The 17,613-nt window shown below is 40.9% G+C and overlaps 1 protein-coding gene across 1 annotated transcript in view; it reads right to left on the bottom strand.

The window, feature by feature from the left end:
• Positions 1-780: 780 nt before the first annotated feature.
• GABRB1 (gamma-aminobutyric acid type A receptor subunit beta1) overlaps positions 781-17,613 on the bottom strand; it is a gene marked incomplete at both ends in the record, with an annotated part of 378,486 nt that continues 361,653 nt past the window's right edge. Inside the window, one exon of the mRNA XM_080797621.1 lies at positions 781-1,128. Coding sequence (XP_080653747.1) covers positions 781-1,128 — 348 coding nt within the window. The remainder of the gene's footprint in view (positions 1,129-17,613) is intronic.

Here is a 17,613-nt window from a genome sequence, read left to right as displayed (position 1 = left end):
TGGCAGATTTGGGGGGCTCAACCTCCTCCGCCCTTGTCAATCCCTCCCTCCTCTCCCGTGGAGCGGGGACCCTTTCTACAAGGGAGTTTTAGGGACTTGAGCCGTGGAGGGGAGTCTTCCTTCCTGTCTAGGCTCCTTCTATCCCCCCTTCTTCCTGGAAATCTGTAACTTGTCAATGGCTTTGTTTTTTCTTCTGAGATCCTGGAAATTGTGTTGTTTTTTGGCAGCATGAGATTGTTACAGTTTACCAGGAAGCGGTGCGCGCACAGAGCTAGGTCCTCTTTTCAATCACATTTAAAAAATAAATCAGTAAAATCCAGGGAAAGTAGGGAGGACTGCTAAAGATCTATCTAACTCCTCTCTTTGTGTGTGTGTGTGTGTGTGTGTGTGTGTGTGTGTGTGTGTGTGTGGTGTGTGTGTGTGTTTGTAAACATGGCAATTACTAGAGCTCTGAAAGAGCGGATAACCTGGACCAAAGTAGACTGGAAAAAAAATAGTGTTTTTTTTGGGGTGTGTGTGTGTGGGTGTGTGGGTGGGTGTGGGTGTGGGTGTGGGTGTGTGTTCTGTTTTTGGAAGTAAACATGGTGCAGTAATAAAATTGATACGCAAGGCCTAAAACCAATTGGATGGCTGAATCTCTTACCTCAAAAAAAACAGCAGGATCGCTGCTGCTGGGCTGGGGGTGGGGGCGGCGGGCTTGGGGGGTGGACGGAGGTGGGGGCGCCTGTGGGGTTAAGAATCAAGAGGAGAGTAGTCGTTTACGAACCATGAGGACAGACCTTAGTGTACGTAGTAAAGCCAATAAACGACGTTAAAAAGAGAAAAGGTGATGGGGAAGAACATTCGGGACCACTTGTCTATGGAATTCACATCAGTCAAGTCGGGGATTTTGACTTTGAGCTGCGAGGCGCGCCGGCGGATGCGGCCCTTGCTGTGCGCGCCGTGCCGGTCCAGCGCGCGCCCGTAGCCCTCGCGGCTGCTCAGCGGCTTGCGGTACTGGATGCTGGCGCTGTCGTACGAGTACATGCTGGTGGCCTTGGGCTCGCTCACGCCCGTCAGCACCTCCGAGCCGCTCGTCTCGTTCCGGATTTCCAGGGTGCTGAGCAGAATGTTGCCGTGCGCGTCGACCTGGCGAGAAAGGGACGCGCTCAGCCACAGCCGGAGGGACACTGGCTGTTCTCGTGAACCTGCGGCTGATGACGCCGCGCGGGGCTCGTGAGACTGTCCCGCTGCACGTCCTGCTCTGCGTGCCTCCTGGACTGCGGGATGATCTGTCCTCTGTGTAGCTCTCATCATTGTTTACCTAATCTACCACCTGTCTGTCTAATCCAACACCTGTCTAAGGTCTCTTTGTCTTCTCTCTCTAAACCGTCATCTATATCCGTCTCTATCTAATCCATCATTATCTAGCTAATCTGCTATCTACCTATTTAATTCATCCCCTATTTATCTAACTAATCTACCATCTATCTCTCATCTGTCTAATCCTTCATCTGTCTACCACTGTGCAGTCCGCTATGTATCTAATCTACCATCTTGTTACCTACCATTTATTTATTTATCAGACATCTGTTTATCATCTGTCTAATCTACCTTCTATCTATTCATCCATACATCATTTATATGTATGTATACTTACCTATATCATTTATAACTGTGGCCATGGAAGTATGTAAAATGAGAAAAACAGGAAACACAAAAAATAAGAAGTGGAAATTTATAATTTCACCTTTAGCGTTCACTATTTTTAGTATCCTGCTAGCCCTCCTGTCTTTTTTCTATTCATATATATATTCATATATATATATATATATTCATATACACCTGGTATATTTTGCTTTGCAGTCTGGTTTGGTGGGTTAATAGTGTACCTGGTCCTATTTCCATGGTAATAATTATTCCTCTGAGATATCACTTATTAACTACTTATATGGATAAAGCATAATTGGGTTAATCTATCCTTAGATGTTAAAGCTTGTTTTACTTGCAGTGTTACATAAACAAGCCTGCAAGAGATATCTTTTAGCTAAATCTTTGTGCATCGCCATAATTATTTCCTCAGGCTAAATTGCCAAAAGTAGGATTCAGGGGTCAAAAGGATATGCCTGGCTTATACTTTGACTTTCGTGTCCCCACTATTATTTATTGTTGCTTCCTGCCATTCGAGTGGTACCTATCCCAGATTGCCCGAGTTTTGTCTATGCTATGCCCACACACATTTATGGAACTATAGAAAATGTGAGCATGTTTGGCCTACAATGTGGCTTTTCTTTAACTTTACTCGATGCCCTTTGTCAACTAAGTTACCTTGAGAGGACATGCTCATTCATGCAAATGAGTCTGAAGTACTTCCAAGGGCAGTACAGGCAACTGTGTTGGAATCTAGTGTTATTAGCACAGTGCCCGAGTTACAGTAAGTGCTCTATGAATGCTTTCATAGGAAATGAATCTCAGTAAACACTCGAATGCCAAAGGTATAGGTAAGCAGATGAAAGAAATGAGTGACCAAGAAAGAGTAAAGCTTAGGAAGAGGCAAAGACAGAAAAGAGAGGACGGAAGAGTGGTGGGATATGATGCTGGTACATCACAGAGGACAGAACGAAAATTTGCGTGTCCGCTATGTGCCTAGCATCATGGAGGTGGGTATGTATATATCCATCGTTCATCACCTGCTACAGCCAACTGCCTCAGGCTCACTCCACTGCTAGGTCTGAGATTACAACCCGTGTCTTGTTTGATTAAAAAAAAAAAATGTGCTTTTTACTGAGAAAGGACTGCTTCCTAGTCCTTGGCCTTCACCACACCCCGCAGTGAATTTAATGATGCATTTGGTAGCTTTAAGCTTGGAGGTGAGACAGTGACTCAATCTGGCCTCTCCCTCCACTGCCACCTATCCTTTCCGTCTGTAAAACATGTGGCTGTAGCCTAATTGAGCTACCCATTATGCCCTCACGGGCACTTCTACCGGCTGCTTCATTCAGGGAGTTAATATTAACTTTTGTTGTTGTTAATAACTACTATTTATTGATTCCTACGGCATAATTCAACTCAGTTATTTCTTACGACAACTCTACAAAATATATAATATTATCCTAGTTCAGCAGGTAGGGAAATAGAGCTTCAGGGAGCTTAAGTAAATGATCTGCGATTAAACAAAGAAAAAGTGCTCAATTTGGGATTAAAATACAGGATATTCTTTGCCTTAAATATAACTTTCCCTCCTGTTTGCATGTTAATCAGTGTATTTTCTTTTAAGATTTTATTTATTTATGTGACAGATAGAGATCACAAGTAGTCAAAGAGGCAGACCGAGAGAGAGGAGGAAGCAGGTTCCCTGCTGAACAGAGAGCCCAATGTGGGGCTCGATCCCAGGACTCTGGGATCATGACCCGAGCTGAGGGCAGAGGCTTTAACCCACTGAGCCACCGAGGCGCCCCAGTCAGTGTATTTTCTTTAAGGCTCAGTTGAAATCCTACTTTTTGTGTGTACCTGTGTACTTCCCTGCTTATAGTAACTTCACAAACCAACTTCCTCTCTCTCTCTCTTTCTCTCTGTAAACAATATTGAGAACTTACTATGTGTGCCAGGGACAGTGCTAGGTGTTGGGGATATGTGCGTGTGTGTGTGTGTGCACGTGCACACGCGCGCCTGTGCATGCACCTGGATATGGGTGAAAAGTCACACGTATGAAAGTTTACTTTATGAAAGAGGGTGATGGCATTAAAGTGACAAGGAGCAAAGTGCTGAATTCATTAGAAAAGGGACAAGTCCCTTAGGAGATAATCATGGTGCATATCATTCTGCTAGGCACTGTGGTGTTTCAGTATAGAGTATCATAAAACACATTTTTGTCCTTGAGACAATAATCTTAAAGATACAGGAGTAAGATATAATTGGGGGGGGTGACAAAAGTTTTTAACCAAATGCTAAATGGTACAACATAGATCATGATTAGGGGTTCTTAAAAGTCTGAGGGTCAAGGAAGGCTTCATAAAGGGGTGCGGCTTGTCCTAGGCCTTAAAGATGGGTGAAAGAACAAAGGATGCAGAGTTGAAAACTGTGTTCTTGGGGCTCCTGGGTGGCTCAGTTGGTTAAGTGTCTGCCTTCAGCTCAGGTTGGGATCCTGGGATCCTGGAATCCTTGGATCGAGTCTGGCATTGGGCTCCCTGCTCAGCAGGGAGCCTGCTTCTCCCTCTGCCCCTCACCCTGCTCGTGCTCTCTCGCATTCTCTCTCTGTCTCAAATAAATAACTAAATAAAATCTTAAAAAAACAAGGAAACTGTGTTCTCATCCTGATTTTGTTATTAAATCCATTTCTTTATCTAAAAATACAAGATTTTCACCAGGTAATCTCAAGGGTTTGTTTCTGACTTTTGACAGTCCTTATTATGAATAATATTCTAGGTAGAGGACACAGCATACTAAAAACAAAAACAAAACAAAACAAAAAACCTTGTAAAATTGAATCACTTGATCTGTACTGTATGCATCATTAAGTTGCATTATTATGAAATCTCCCTAAGTAAACAAGTTACTAGAATTTGGAATCAGCCAGTGAAGCATAAAGATGCTCCTCATTACACAGAAGTCGTACAAAAGGCACATTTTATTAAGATATTTTTGTTAACTTTGGTTCAGACTCCAATGAGCCAATAAATTGCATGATCTTTATTAGTTTGTGCAGGTCCCTCAAAATATTTTGGCATTGAGCTAGACATCATAGCTCTAAGTGACATATAAAACAATCCGGTTCTACAACTACTCACGAACGCTGATTGCATTGCTGCATAGTTGAATCCACATTATGCTGTTCTTTATCGGGGACATTTAAGAAGGGTCATGTAACAGCGACGACCCATCTTCAGTCTCTGTCCTCCACACAGTCTAGAATGTCTCCTAAAAGCTAGTGTTACAGACTGTGCGTGTACGTGTGCGTGTGCATGAGCGTGCATGTGTGTGAGACGGAGTGCTTGTACGTTTCTCCGGAAGTGTGAGTTTTCCTTCCCCACCTCTAAGCTTTTTGCTGCCTCATAATGTGAATGCGTGACAGCAATGCCACTGTTGATGCCAGTGGGTTTCTGGTGGGCTCTGCTTGAACCCCTGCCCTTTGGAGAAGAGTGTCTTTCCTTCCCCCTCAACCGTATAAAGACACCCAAGGTGTCCTTAGATCCACAGTGAGCAGCACAGTTTTCCAAAAATAATGTCCCTGGGGAAAGTGGTCATTGTTTTCTCACACCCTCAGAAGCAGCGAGGGGCCAGGTGGTGGCTGCTTTGTCGATAAGGGATTAACTCATCAACATCTGGGTGTGATCCAGACACCAAAGATTTCATAACCTCGAAGCGGAAGGACGTGAGGCAAATGAAAATGTCAACACACTTGATTTCTAGGGCAGATAAACAGATTTCCCAAAGCACTGCTCATGTTGGAAATAAGTGTTCATTGGGATCATCATTGCCCACTCCTCCTGTCGCCCTAAAGGAAGGGACTCTCCACTCCAGTTCCTGGGAGGGAAACTGAGGGATCAATGCTTCCAGCTTCTTTTCACCTTCTCCTCTTGCACTGCTCCCCACAGGGCATATGTGGGACAAGGACGCAGGCATACTTGGCTCCACGGGTTCTGGGTATTTTTCTCCTTCCGATCTGCTTACAGAGAAGATGCAATGTGGTGAGGGATGTGCCTGTTGAACCTGCTGGGTTGGTGAGTCAGGCCTGCACTTGTTCTGTGATTCCCATGATTGGGGAGATAAATCTATCTAAATGGGGGTGTGTGCGTGTGAATTACTACGTTATATTAACGACATATTCTTCCAACTAACAACGCTGACTTTTTTTTTTTTTAAGTTTAGAGCATCATTAAACCTAAATTTAGAGCAAATGAATACAACTGTTATTAAGACTCCAGGAGGGTCGACAAATAAACCTTCACTCTTCCCCTTCAGGTAGATGGTCGAAATGTAAGCTTGAGATGACTGATAACAGGGAGCAAAGGGTGTGACTTTGGACTGCAGCCCCAACGGCTCACGAACTGTTCATCCTCACCTCACTCCTTAGTAGGGAGGTGTATTTTATGCACTCCAAGAGGTAATTTTTAGGCATACCATGGATAAGCATTTAAAATGTTTAATTGTTCATTCCTTGCTCATTTTTTCAATAAATGTTTACTGAGTGCTTACTATGTGTCAGGCACTGTTCCAGACACTGACGAGGAAATCAACCCCTCCATGAATAATAGAACATTACGTCTCACATTTTAGAAATTCAAAGATCTCAAATAATAAACCCCCTTACTTTTTTACTCTGCTGAACAAACCCTGGGACTCCTTACACCTCCAATCGGTTCTAAATATTTTCCTGGATAGTATGACCTCTTTCAAACTCAGGTTACTAACTCTTTTTCCAACAGACTTTTCTGAAATTTGTGAGCATGATATCCGCTTTCTGCCTGCGAAACCTTTCTCTCCTCTTCCCTCCTGAGGGTCTCCTTAGAGCGTGCTGACCACAGGCAAATATTGGAGGGGTTCTCATATAAAAGAAAGCTTGGGGTTTCACACAGTAAGGACCCGAGATGGGGAGGAACAAGCCAGCTTCCAGCTGGTGAACCCTCTCCTGCCTTCCTACAGTGCAGCACTTACCAACCACAATATCTTAGTTTTAAGATGTGAGGACAGAGCAGTTCTGCGAAGATAGCAAAAACACACGAGGTTCTGAACCCTTGGCACTTACCTTCTTATGGAGGAGAACAGGCAGTGTCCTTCTTCCTTCTACAATTAGTTTTTTAAAAAATCAGGTAGCATTATGAAGAAAACAAATTATCTGTATATATTGATTTTAGTGTCTTAGGAAAGATGTAGCCAGCACTCTAACTTGGTGATTTTGTGCATGTTTTTCTTAACAGTGCATCCACACTCAGATTTTATTATAATGAATGAAAAATTTAAAGTAATGTATATTCCCTTATTTCTCCTGGACCTTACTACTGAACACCCTACACCATAGCTCTGCATGGATGTTTAAAGGTTTCTTAATCTGAAAATAGAGCAGAATTCTTCATGGCCAACTTGTTCCTCCCCCAGTGTCCCACTAGAATGTTGCTCTAGGAGGCAGGGACTTTGTCTAATTCAATATTGTTTCCCCAGAACTGAGAAAAGTGCTTGGCATGGGAGCATTCAATAAATATCTACTACATGAATGAATGAATGAATGAATGACAGCACAGCCTATAAAAGGGTATGGTGGTAAGTTGTGGGTCTCAGCTCAGCTAAGTTACTCAGCCAGCTGTTTAGTTTAGCTCTAGTCTAGAGGTTGTTGTGAAGGTATTTTGTAGCTGTGACATTTCTAATCAGTTACTATAAATAAAGAAGATTCCGTTTGATGATGTGGGCTTTACCCCATCACTGAAAAACACTAAAAGCAAAAACTGAAGTTTCCTGGAGAAGAAGAAAGTCTGCCTCAAGATAGCACCAGAAATTCTGCCTGAACTTCCAGCCGGCCTTACAGATCTCACACATAATTGTATGAGCCAAGTCCTTAAAATAAATCTCTTTTTGTACGTATGTTGGTTCTGTTCCTATTGGTCCTGTTTCTCTGGAGAATTCTGACTGACAAAATGGTATGGCAAAGATCATAAGGGTGATTTCCAAATGACTAAAACATTGAGGTGGTGGCTGTATTTCTTCCCTCAACAGAACCCTGAACAAATGTACCAATTCATTTTCTAGCTTGGGGCTAGCCTTTCTCCCACTCCTTCCGTCTTACTCCCTCTCCCCTTCTCTCCATCCCTAACATCCCCAAACGGTGCCTTAGGCTGTGAAAAAATGTTGCCACTCACCGAATTGAACTGTTCTGGATATTTTCCATATGTAAATATAGCAGAACTCATTTCAGTATAATTGGAATAAAATATAATCTTGTTTTCAGTGGCAGTTTTAAAGCCCTGTTGAGAAATACCTCTGGGCTCAATCTACTTTGCAAACAGAAAGTTATTTCCTTCTTGCTAGCCAATTCAATTAGATTCACATTTACTGAGTGGTTCTGAAGTACAGCACACGAAGCCAAGTAGAGGGATGTTCGAACAGGAGGAGCTGCCCTTCAGAAGCCCACAGTCTATTTAATTGAGGTTGTCCAGTGCGAATGGCTGCCTTTACCTGAAGGGAGTAGAGAGCCACAGAGCCAAGTCTCACATCTGCCCATCCATCCTGCTCATAGAATGTATCATGTTCCTGCTGTTGCTGTCAGTCATCAGCTCTCACCAGGGCTGCCAGATGGCAACCCTTTCATCTCAAGTTCCTGAAACCTTTTGGTTTGCTGGTGGGAGGAGGATGGGAGGCTTTGCTGAAGATGATCTGCGTGTCTCTTTGCCATGTCCTGACAACTAGTGGTAGAAGCAGAAACTTTAGTGTCCTTTCAAGAAGCTATAGAAGACAGGGCAAACCTACGTTAATCTAAACAAATGTGCACTCTCTTATATAGGAATTAGAGAAGGAAAAAGAAGTAAATGAAACAAGTGGCAATTTTCCAGAACATTACTCAGGTAGATAAATTTCTCCCGGATCCCCCTTTCTTTGCCTTGTTTCTCCCATTCAGTGTATGAGTAGATTCAAATGGCTTTACGTTTGAACACAGCCTGATTCTGACCACTTTTCCCCATCATCATGTCTAACTGCATAATTGATCTTCCTCTTTCCAGGAAGGAAGCTCGGTGGTGTTTTCTCTACGTAGCAGCTGGAATAATACTTAAAAAATGTAAACCAGACCATGTCTCCTCCATTTAAATCTAGCTACCCTCCAAGACAAACAATAAAATCCAGATTTCTCATCCAAACCTGCAAAGCACCCCGTGATTGAGCTCCAGCAGGGATCTCTGCCCTCACTTCCTACCACCCTGCCCCTGGAGCTCTCTGCTCCATCCACACTGGTCTTTTGTTGGCTGGCCCCTGACGCTCCTAAGACCTCAGGGCATTTTCACCTGCTGTTCCTCTCTCCTGGAATGATCTTCCTCAGATGGCTACCTGCCTAGCTCCTTATCATTTCGCCACCATCATTATCATCATTTGCCTTTATACCATGTATTTATTTACACATTTGTCATTCAGCTGAGTTGTAAGCTTCAGGAGGGCAGCTGCTCTTTCGTTACTGGTTACTGTCGTTGTCTATTGCTGTGTATCCCCTGTGCTCTTCCAGAAAAGACGCTGATACTGCGAAGGAGGGGCTGAGCAAATGTCTATAGAATGAGGAACTCTGAAACCCAGACGTGGAGTCGTCTGTCTGAACTCCGTTTGAGTTTCAATGGCCAAGGACATGTAAGTGGTTAGAATCTCTAGGGTCGTGATTCTCAGACATTATTGTGCATCTGAATCTTCTGGGAAGCTTGTTAGAAATAAATATTTGAGCCCATTTCATCGTAAATTAAGGTCTTCTCGGTCTGCATTTTACACAAGCATTCCAAGGGCCCTAGCTGATTTTGGTATGCCTAAAAATCCACAAAGCAGTTAACTTATTTCAGGCAGCTAAGAATGAATTACAAATATGCGCTGTTCAAGCCTGAGAGATATGTAACATCAAGGTTGGGGAGTAATTTCTCAAGCTGTTGTGAGTGGGAATTTATTAGCTTTGAGGAGAGAATGATAAAAACAAGAAAACAAACTATTTTATACATAAGATCATTTTATACATGGGCTTAGGGAGTCCCAGTATTTGAGATGAGTGCTTTTTACAATTAAATATAAAATGCAGGGGCGCCTGGGTGGCTCAGTGGGTTAAGCCTCTGCCTTCAGGTTAGGTCAAGATCTCAGGGTCCTGGGATCGAGCCCCGAATTGGGCTCTCTGCTCAGCGGGAAGCCTGCTTTCCCCTCTCTCTCTCTGTCTGCCCCTCTGCCTACTTGTGATCCCTCTCTCTCTGTCAAATAAATAAATAAGTAATTAAATAATGCATTATAATCAGCAAATTCATTGAATTGTGAATGATGCAAATAATGGCCATTTTTTAGGCTTCATCTTCAGCGAATCCTCTTAAAATAGTCATCCTAAATCTCTTCAGTAACGTTTTGCTCTTCAGATAAACAGAACAGGGATTTTGGTCAGAGTAACCATTATTTTTCACATATTTCAAAAAGGAGATATTTATAGTGTGTGATGTCAATGTGTGTGTGACTGTCTTGGCGTTTGTGGCATACTGCACTTATGTGGATAAGTCCTTGTTACCGTATCATATTAGTTATGATCTTCTTACTGTATTAGCCATGGTTTCCTAGATAATCAGCAACGCACATATACACTTTATTCCTCCCAAGTGGAGAATACGATGAAGTAAAGGCAGACTGGAGTTATCAAACACTTTAGATTCTAATATAGAGATTTCAGGAGAAGGAATTGCTGAGTAAAGTGTTGGGGTGCACGGGTGGCTCAGTTGGTTAAGAGTCTGATTGATTTTGGCTAATGTCATGATCTCTGGATTGTGGGATTGAGCCCTGTGTGGCCCTCGGATGTCCTGTCAGGCTCTGTGCTGGGCTGGAGCCTTCTTAAGATTCTCTCCCTCCGGGACGCTTGCGTGGCTCAGTGGGTTAAAACCTCTGCCTTCAGCTCAGGTCATGATCCCAGTGTCCTGGGTTCGAGCCCTGCATTGGGGGAGGGGGGTCTCTGCTCAGCAGGGAGCCTGTTTCCTCCCCTCTCTCTGCCTGCCTTTCTGCCTACTTGTGATCTTTGTCTGTCAAATAAATAAATAAAATCTTAATTAAAAAAAAAAGATTCTCTCCTTCCCTCTGCCTCTGCCCCCACCTCCCTCTCTCTAAAAGAAAAAGTATCAACATAGGTTGAAAGCGATCTATTAATAATACACACCTATTATCACTATTGACTCTCCCTAATCAAAATAAATATCCTTCATTGAATATATTTACTATATAGATTTTTAAATTTTGAAAGGTACCAAACAATTTTCACTTTAGGAGGGGCTTCAAAATTTCGTTTTTGTAACACTAGGAATATAATAGGAAAAAATGTTTCCAATTACACATGAATTTTAAGAGCACCCTATTTGGTTTTATAATTAATTCATTAATTCATTAGTTCACTTATTTTAAAATCATATAAGTGCCCCATTTATGCCAAGCTCTAAGACGTGCATTGGAATACCAAAAGTGGAAGAGAAAAGAGTCTGCATTCAAGGCCTCTTCTGTTTTTCTTTATAGCACTTTTATTATCTGGCATTTTATGTGTGTTTATGGGGGTCCTGTTCATTGTTTTGGTGTGAGGTATTTGTGTGCATGATGCTCATTGTCTTTCTCTCTTATCCAAATGAAAGGTTTCGTTTTATTCATTGCTGACTATACCCAGTGCATAGAGGGTATTCCCATAGTGTGTCGTCATTAAATATTTGTTAAAATTAAATATGAAATATTTCTCAAATTAAAAAAACAAGTTAAGTGTAGCGTGCAGTGGAAAGCTGTAGGAGCAGTATCAGCTTAGCTTGACCAGTGAGGGAAGTCAGGCAAGAGGTGAATTCTGGGGAATAAGCCAAAGTTACTGAAGAGTGAAAACATGGCAATCTGGGAAAAGAGTGTGTTGGTGAAGTGGGGAGCAAGGAGGAATGAAGCAGAAGAGGAAAGCAGAATGAAATCACAGTGAGAGCTGGATCCCACGTTAAGGATTATGGTGGATATTTTCCTTTAGGCAGAGTTGAAGGTGGATTATGGTGGATGCCTATTGGCTTGACCTGTCTGATTCCATTTCATCTTCTTCTGATAACATTACCTGACGTTCCTTGGTGCATGTGGTTGAGTGCATGGGCCTAAGTGCATCTTCGAGGCTCCAGGGATGGGCATGTGACCCAGACTTGGGCATCTAGTGTGTTCTGTCTTCCTGGTCAGAGAGATTGATTTCTGCATGAGAGTATGACTCAAGTTGATCCAAAAGGTTTAATCCTAATATATATATATATATTTGTAACTGTTGCATTTAAGACAGTACTTTTGGGTTAAGGTTATAAAGCTTTGAACATATGAACTTAGGCATTTTGGAATGACCATGAGGGAAGGGTCTACTGAAAGTAAAGCCAATATAAAGGAAAGCAGAGTTAAGAGATGAAGAGCGATGTTTTCTGATGACACTGTTTAAATATCTGGATATAACCACATGTGGAACTAAAGCCATTCATGGACCTTCCATTTGTGTGTGCAAAAAACCCCCCAAAAAACAGAAAACAAAAAGAACACAAAAAACAAAAAAAACCCACCTTTTTCTTAAGCCTGTTAAGTAAATTCAATTTCTTTCTCATTTACAGAAGAATTCTAGCTGTTTGGATATAGAAGAAAATGGACACTAGATGCAAGAGAGAAAATGAGAGAGAGAGAGAGAGAGAAGGAAGGAGAGGGAGGGAGGAAGGGAGACTGATTTGGAGATTCCTAGAAAGGAAAATAAGACTGTGGAAGCATTTAGAGATGAGCTACATTAAGCCAAGACTGGAGAACAAAGCATGAACTGAGCCAGATTTGGGCAGGGATTTGAGGACTAAAGATGTTCATGAACTGTTAACACAGGCTGTTATTAGAAATCAAAGGTCCTGCCCGAATTTCTCCAAAATCCAAGATGCTAAGTCAGAAATGTTAAAATTTCATCAAAGGTTGAGGGAAGTGTCCTAGTTGGCCTCAGGACAAGGCAGCGATGTGGGGTAGGTCCCAGGCTCAAAGGCTAATAATGTACGTATCCATCTGTGTCAAGCTAGTTTTAAGGAAAGAGCTGTTGACTTCTAGGATGCCTGTTTTAACATGCATTATGTATCCTGGAATTAATCACAGTACAGAGCTGATTTCCATTTAGAAAGTTGCCTGAATGTGTAGCTGTCTAAAAGTGTCTGAAACTGTAGATGACACACTACAGAGACTAGGAATGAGAGAAAAGACGCCCCATTACCGTATCAATATTTGGCTCTGAAGGGAAATTCTATTTCTTAACTGTTAGGGTTACAACTGCACACTTGGTGTGAATTTTTGGCAGATCCCACTGATGTCCCCCATGACTTCAAACAACTTTGAATCAGTATCTGATTACAGACTACCCATACAACCATTCCCCCTTAGGTGAATCTGTTTGCAAATGGGAAAGCATGTGGCCAACCGACACAACCATGTCTATTCCAGGTTAGTGTAAAAGTGGCTCAGAAGTGGCTTACTTACAGCCTCCTTATACTGTGAAATCGATCTTTCAAAACCCTAAATACCATCTCTAGCTCAAATGATGCCTGAGGGGTTCATGAATCTACAGTCTTTATCACCTTGGAGGTTGAAACTCTCCTAATGTCTGGATTCAGCATCTGTACTCCTATAAAAGGATGCTTCAGTGCAGCTGATGGAAATATAAATCAAGACAAAGCAAGCCCTTCTGACGCTTCAGTACAAATAACCCTTGACATGACTGCTCAGCCACGGCTATCAAAAGTAATGTGTAATAAATGAACGACGCCGCACTGTGCTCTTTGGTACCAAGGCAAATATTAGGGTCCCTCAAATGAAAATTGTCTGGGACCACAGCACATATATCATTTGAATTCAGCTGTTTACAAGTATCTAAAAGGAAAGGGGAGGATCATCCAACCATTATAGGAAGGGAAAATTTCATATCATTTTCTATTTTTTAAAAAATTTAACCAGGGGTAGCATTCTTAAATACCACACAGGCGGCATTATTATCTTAACTGCTGGAGATAATACAATGAACAGATGAAGTAATACACTTGCTATTTTATTGAAGATTATATCTATCTGCTGTTAGAGGACACTGCCATTCAGAACGAATAGTGGGGATTGATATAAATCATGCTTTAAAAACATTAAAAATCAAAGTGATAGAAACAGTAAGACAGTTTGGAGCAGAAACTAAAGTGGACTGTAGATAGTCTTTTTCTTACTTATTATGAATATGTAAAGGTTTTATAAAATATTATAATGTAACATTCAGTAACTTGGGTGGTATCTAAGAACTCATCCTAAATGGAGAAGGGTTCTCTAGGATTTATTCATTCAACAAATATTTATTTGTTGTTGTTGTTTTTTGTTCTCTGTTCTAGCCACTGAGTAAAGAACAATAAACCTAACAGACAAGGACCTTGATGCCAATCCTTGGGAAACTTGCAGTTTAATAGAGAGACAGACATTAAAAAAACTAAGTAAACATGTATTCACTATTGTGGTAAATTCTGTGGTGGAAAAGCATAGGATATGGTGAGGACAAAGAACAATGGTACAAAATATAAACCAACAGTGGGTTTGGTCAGTTAAGGCATCCTTGAGGTAGTAGCATTTATGACAAGAACTAGTGCAATGGAAAAACTGAGAGATGGCCAATGTTAACATTAATTTCACTAATCTTTTATTTAATTATTTTAGAGTGTGGGCATGTGATGGGGGAGGGGCAGAGGGAGAGAGAGAGAATCTTTTTTTTTAAATTTTTAAAAAAAATTTTTTTTAAAGATTTTATTTATTTATTTGTCAGAGAGAGGGAGAGCGAGAGAGCGAGCACAGGCAGGCAGAGGCAGAGGGAGAAGCAGGCTCCCCGCTGAGCAAGGAGCCCGATGCGGAACTCGATCCCAGGACGCCGGGATCATGACCTGAGCCGAAGGCAGCTGCTTAACGAGCTGAGCCATGCAGGCATCCCGAGAGAGAATCTTAAGCAGGTTCCATGCTCAGCGCAGAGCCCAGTATGGGGCTTACTCTCACGACCCTGAGATCAAGACGTGAGCCAAAATCAAGAGTTGGACGCTTAGTGGACTGAGCCACCCAGGCACCCTATTCTTGTTTTTTAATCCTTTCTTCTGTTGTATAGAATCTGGTGCTAATCCATCTAATGCATTTTTCAATTCTATGATTTCCATTGGTTCTTTTCCATAGTTTCAAATCTTTTTCTGAAACTCCCCATCTCTTCATATGTTATGTTAATCTCTTCCTATGGACTTTATTTTAAGCTTTTAATTTTGAAATTATTGTAGATTCCTAGAAAGTGGCAAAGATAGCACAAAGAGGTCCCATGAATCCTTCACCCAGTTTCTCCCATTGACTACATCTTACTTAACTATTGTTCACTAATACCCAGGAAACTGACATTGGCATAAAGTGTATCTAACTCTCTGTAATTCTATTACCTGTGAAGAGTCACATAACCACCACTACAAGATACAGAACTATTCCAACACTGCAAAGATCTGCCTGGTGCTACTTCTTTCTAAACAATAACACTCAATTCCTCCCCTCAATCACCAACTCCTGGCAACAACTAACTTATTCTTCAGTCTCTATAATTCTGTTATTTCAGGCATATTACATAAATAGAATCATACAGTGTATAATCTTTTATGACGGGCTTTTTTTTCCCACTCCGCATAATGGCCTTGAGATCCATTCAAGTTGTTGCATGTATCAACAGTTCATTACTTTTTATTGGGCTAGTGTTCCATATTATGAATATACTAGTTTGTTTAACCATTTGCCTATTATAGGGTATTTCAGTTGTTTTCAGTTTTTGACTCTTTCCTATGAATTTCTAAATACGTTAATTACAGTTATTACTAATTGTGGTCCTTACCTTTTAAGCCAACATTGAGACTTTTGCAGTTTGTTTCTAGTGACTAAAGTTTTTCTCTTGAGCATGTTTTCCTGTTTTTCCTCATGCCTAGTAATTTTTTTATATATTAAATATGATATATTTTCCTGATGAATGTTGGATTTTGTTTTAATGGACAGTTAAATTACTAATAGGTCACCTAGAATGTGTAGTGACTTGGTTTTATGTGTAGTTAGGGTGAGTCTATTTTAGTTTTTCCTTGACTCAAGGAGAATCCCTTATTTTTGTTCTTTTTAAGCCTTTCAGCTATTTTTCCTTTCCAGACTTCTTAGCATTTTGTACATTTGTAGTTCAGGGATCAACCATGGATTTGTGGGAAGTTTATATTCAGGTTCTGAGTTTCTCTTGTGGTTCACTTTCTAAGAGTTCTAGGAACTTTGGTAGTTTCAAGCTCCATGTTCTGACTCATCAATCCAATAAAACTGTAGTTTTCTTGTTTTTTTTTTTTTTTTGTTTGTTTTTGTTTTTTTTTTTTTTTCCCTGAAGTTCTGCTGCCCCACATTCCCAGACTGGTGGGGAGAGGCCTCAGGGCAAAGATGTAAATAGAGATTTCACATAGGGTCATTCTCTTCCTTTGAGTGTTGATTCTCTTTGGGTTTTTGCTTGGTTTTAGTTATTCTTTTATGTTCTCAAGCAGATTTTAATAGATTTTTGCTCAGAGTTTATAATTTTTAATCCACAGGAAGGTTAGTCCAATATAAACTACTTTTTCATGTCTTAACATGATGTGTTTATTAATTTTGGCATAATTTTGTCTCTTTGTGTTTCTGTGAAAAGCATTTGTGGAGTTTTTAGGCTAGGTGTCCATGGATAAAAATGCATTTTTATCTTAAGTTTTTCATCTCCTGACAATTGGTAGATTTTTCTATGCTTTCTACTGGGATTAAAATTTAAAGTGTCAAATTTACCTGGGCTGAGTTTCCTGATTTGAGATCCAGTGAAATCTTACTATGTTTGAGTCTAATGTTAGTCAAAAAGCCTGTTTATCAGTTAGACAGACACATTTTACTTATTTATTTTCCAGTCACTAAGTCCTCTTCAGAGCAATATATACTATACCTCTCGGTATGATATGACATACAAGGCTTTCCTTTTGCCGTTATTTGTCCCATAGCACCTTAGAAAAGTTCTTTGATATCCTGGGGTGGAATCAAGGCAATAGCCATAGAGTTTGGTTAAAGTTTGTTTTATGATCTTTTTAAATGATCTGAATGAATTGATTTCAGTTTGCTTGGGCTTTCCATTTAAGCACCTTCCTAGAGTACATTGCTTTCTGAGCCAATTGAAAGACCACATATTCTCCTTGATACCTTTCCAAATTCTACCTATCTTTGAGTGCGCATCCAGTTCATATCTTTGGATTTTCCCACCAGTGAACCTATGCTACTTTATTTATGTAGGCCTTTCCTCCATGATATATCAATTAACCCACATTTCTAGCCATGCAGAGGACGAGCTTTAGTTTAGAAGGCAACTGAGATTGGAATGGGATCAGAAATGAGGTAGTCTTAAGAACTTCTACTAAACATACTTTTAAAGCTGGTATGGTTACAAACGGAAAACGGGAAGCCTTTCCTTTCAGATATGCTCCTCAAGGTAGGTGATGTCCTGTTTCATTTTATAATCTAATCACCTCCTATAATTTTCTTTTCCAGAAAGATCAGAAGATTCTTGAGGGCAAGTATCATGCGTCCTCCTTCTCCCATAGAATCCAGGATAATATTTCACATTTCACAGAGTAAAAATTTATTTGAATGAGTTACTTTGGATTTTGACCATTTGGCTGAATATGTTTGGTATTTTGCCTATAATTTTCTACTTGCTTGGCAGTGTTTGTCCAGTTTTGGTATCCTACTAAAGAGCATGAAGAAACATCTTGAAGATTATAGGTTGGCTTCTGCCTGATTCTCCGACCACCTCTCATACTACATTTTCTCCCTCACTTGCTATGCACTTGCTACACTAGTCTTCTCTTGGTACTTTCCCACATCAAGCAATTGCTT

The sequence above is a fragment of the Martes martes genome (genome assembly GCF_963455335.1).
Source record: "Martes martes genome assembly, chromosome: 2".
NCBI lineage: Eukaryota > Metazoa > Chordata > Mammalia > Carnivora > Mustelidae > Martes > Martes martes.
The sequence above is the reverse complement of the archived record's forward strand: the minus strand, read 5'-3'. Positions and strand labels throughout refer to the sequence as shown.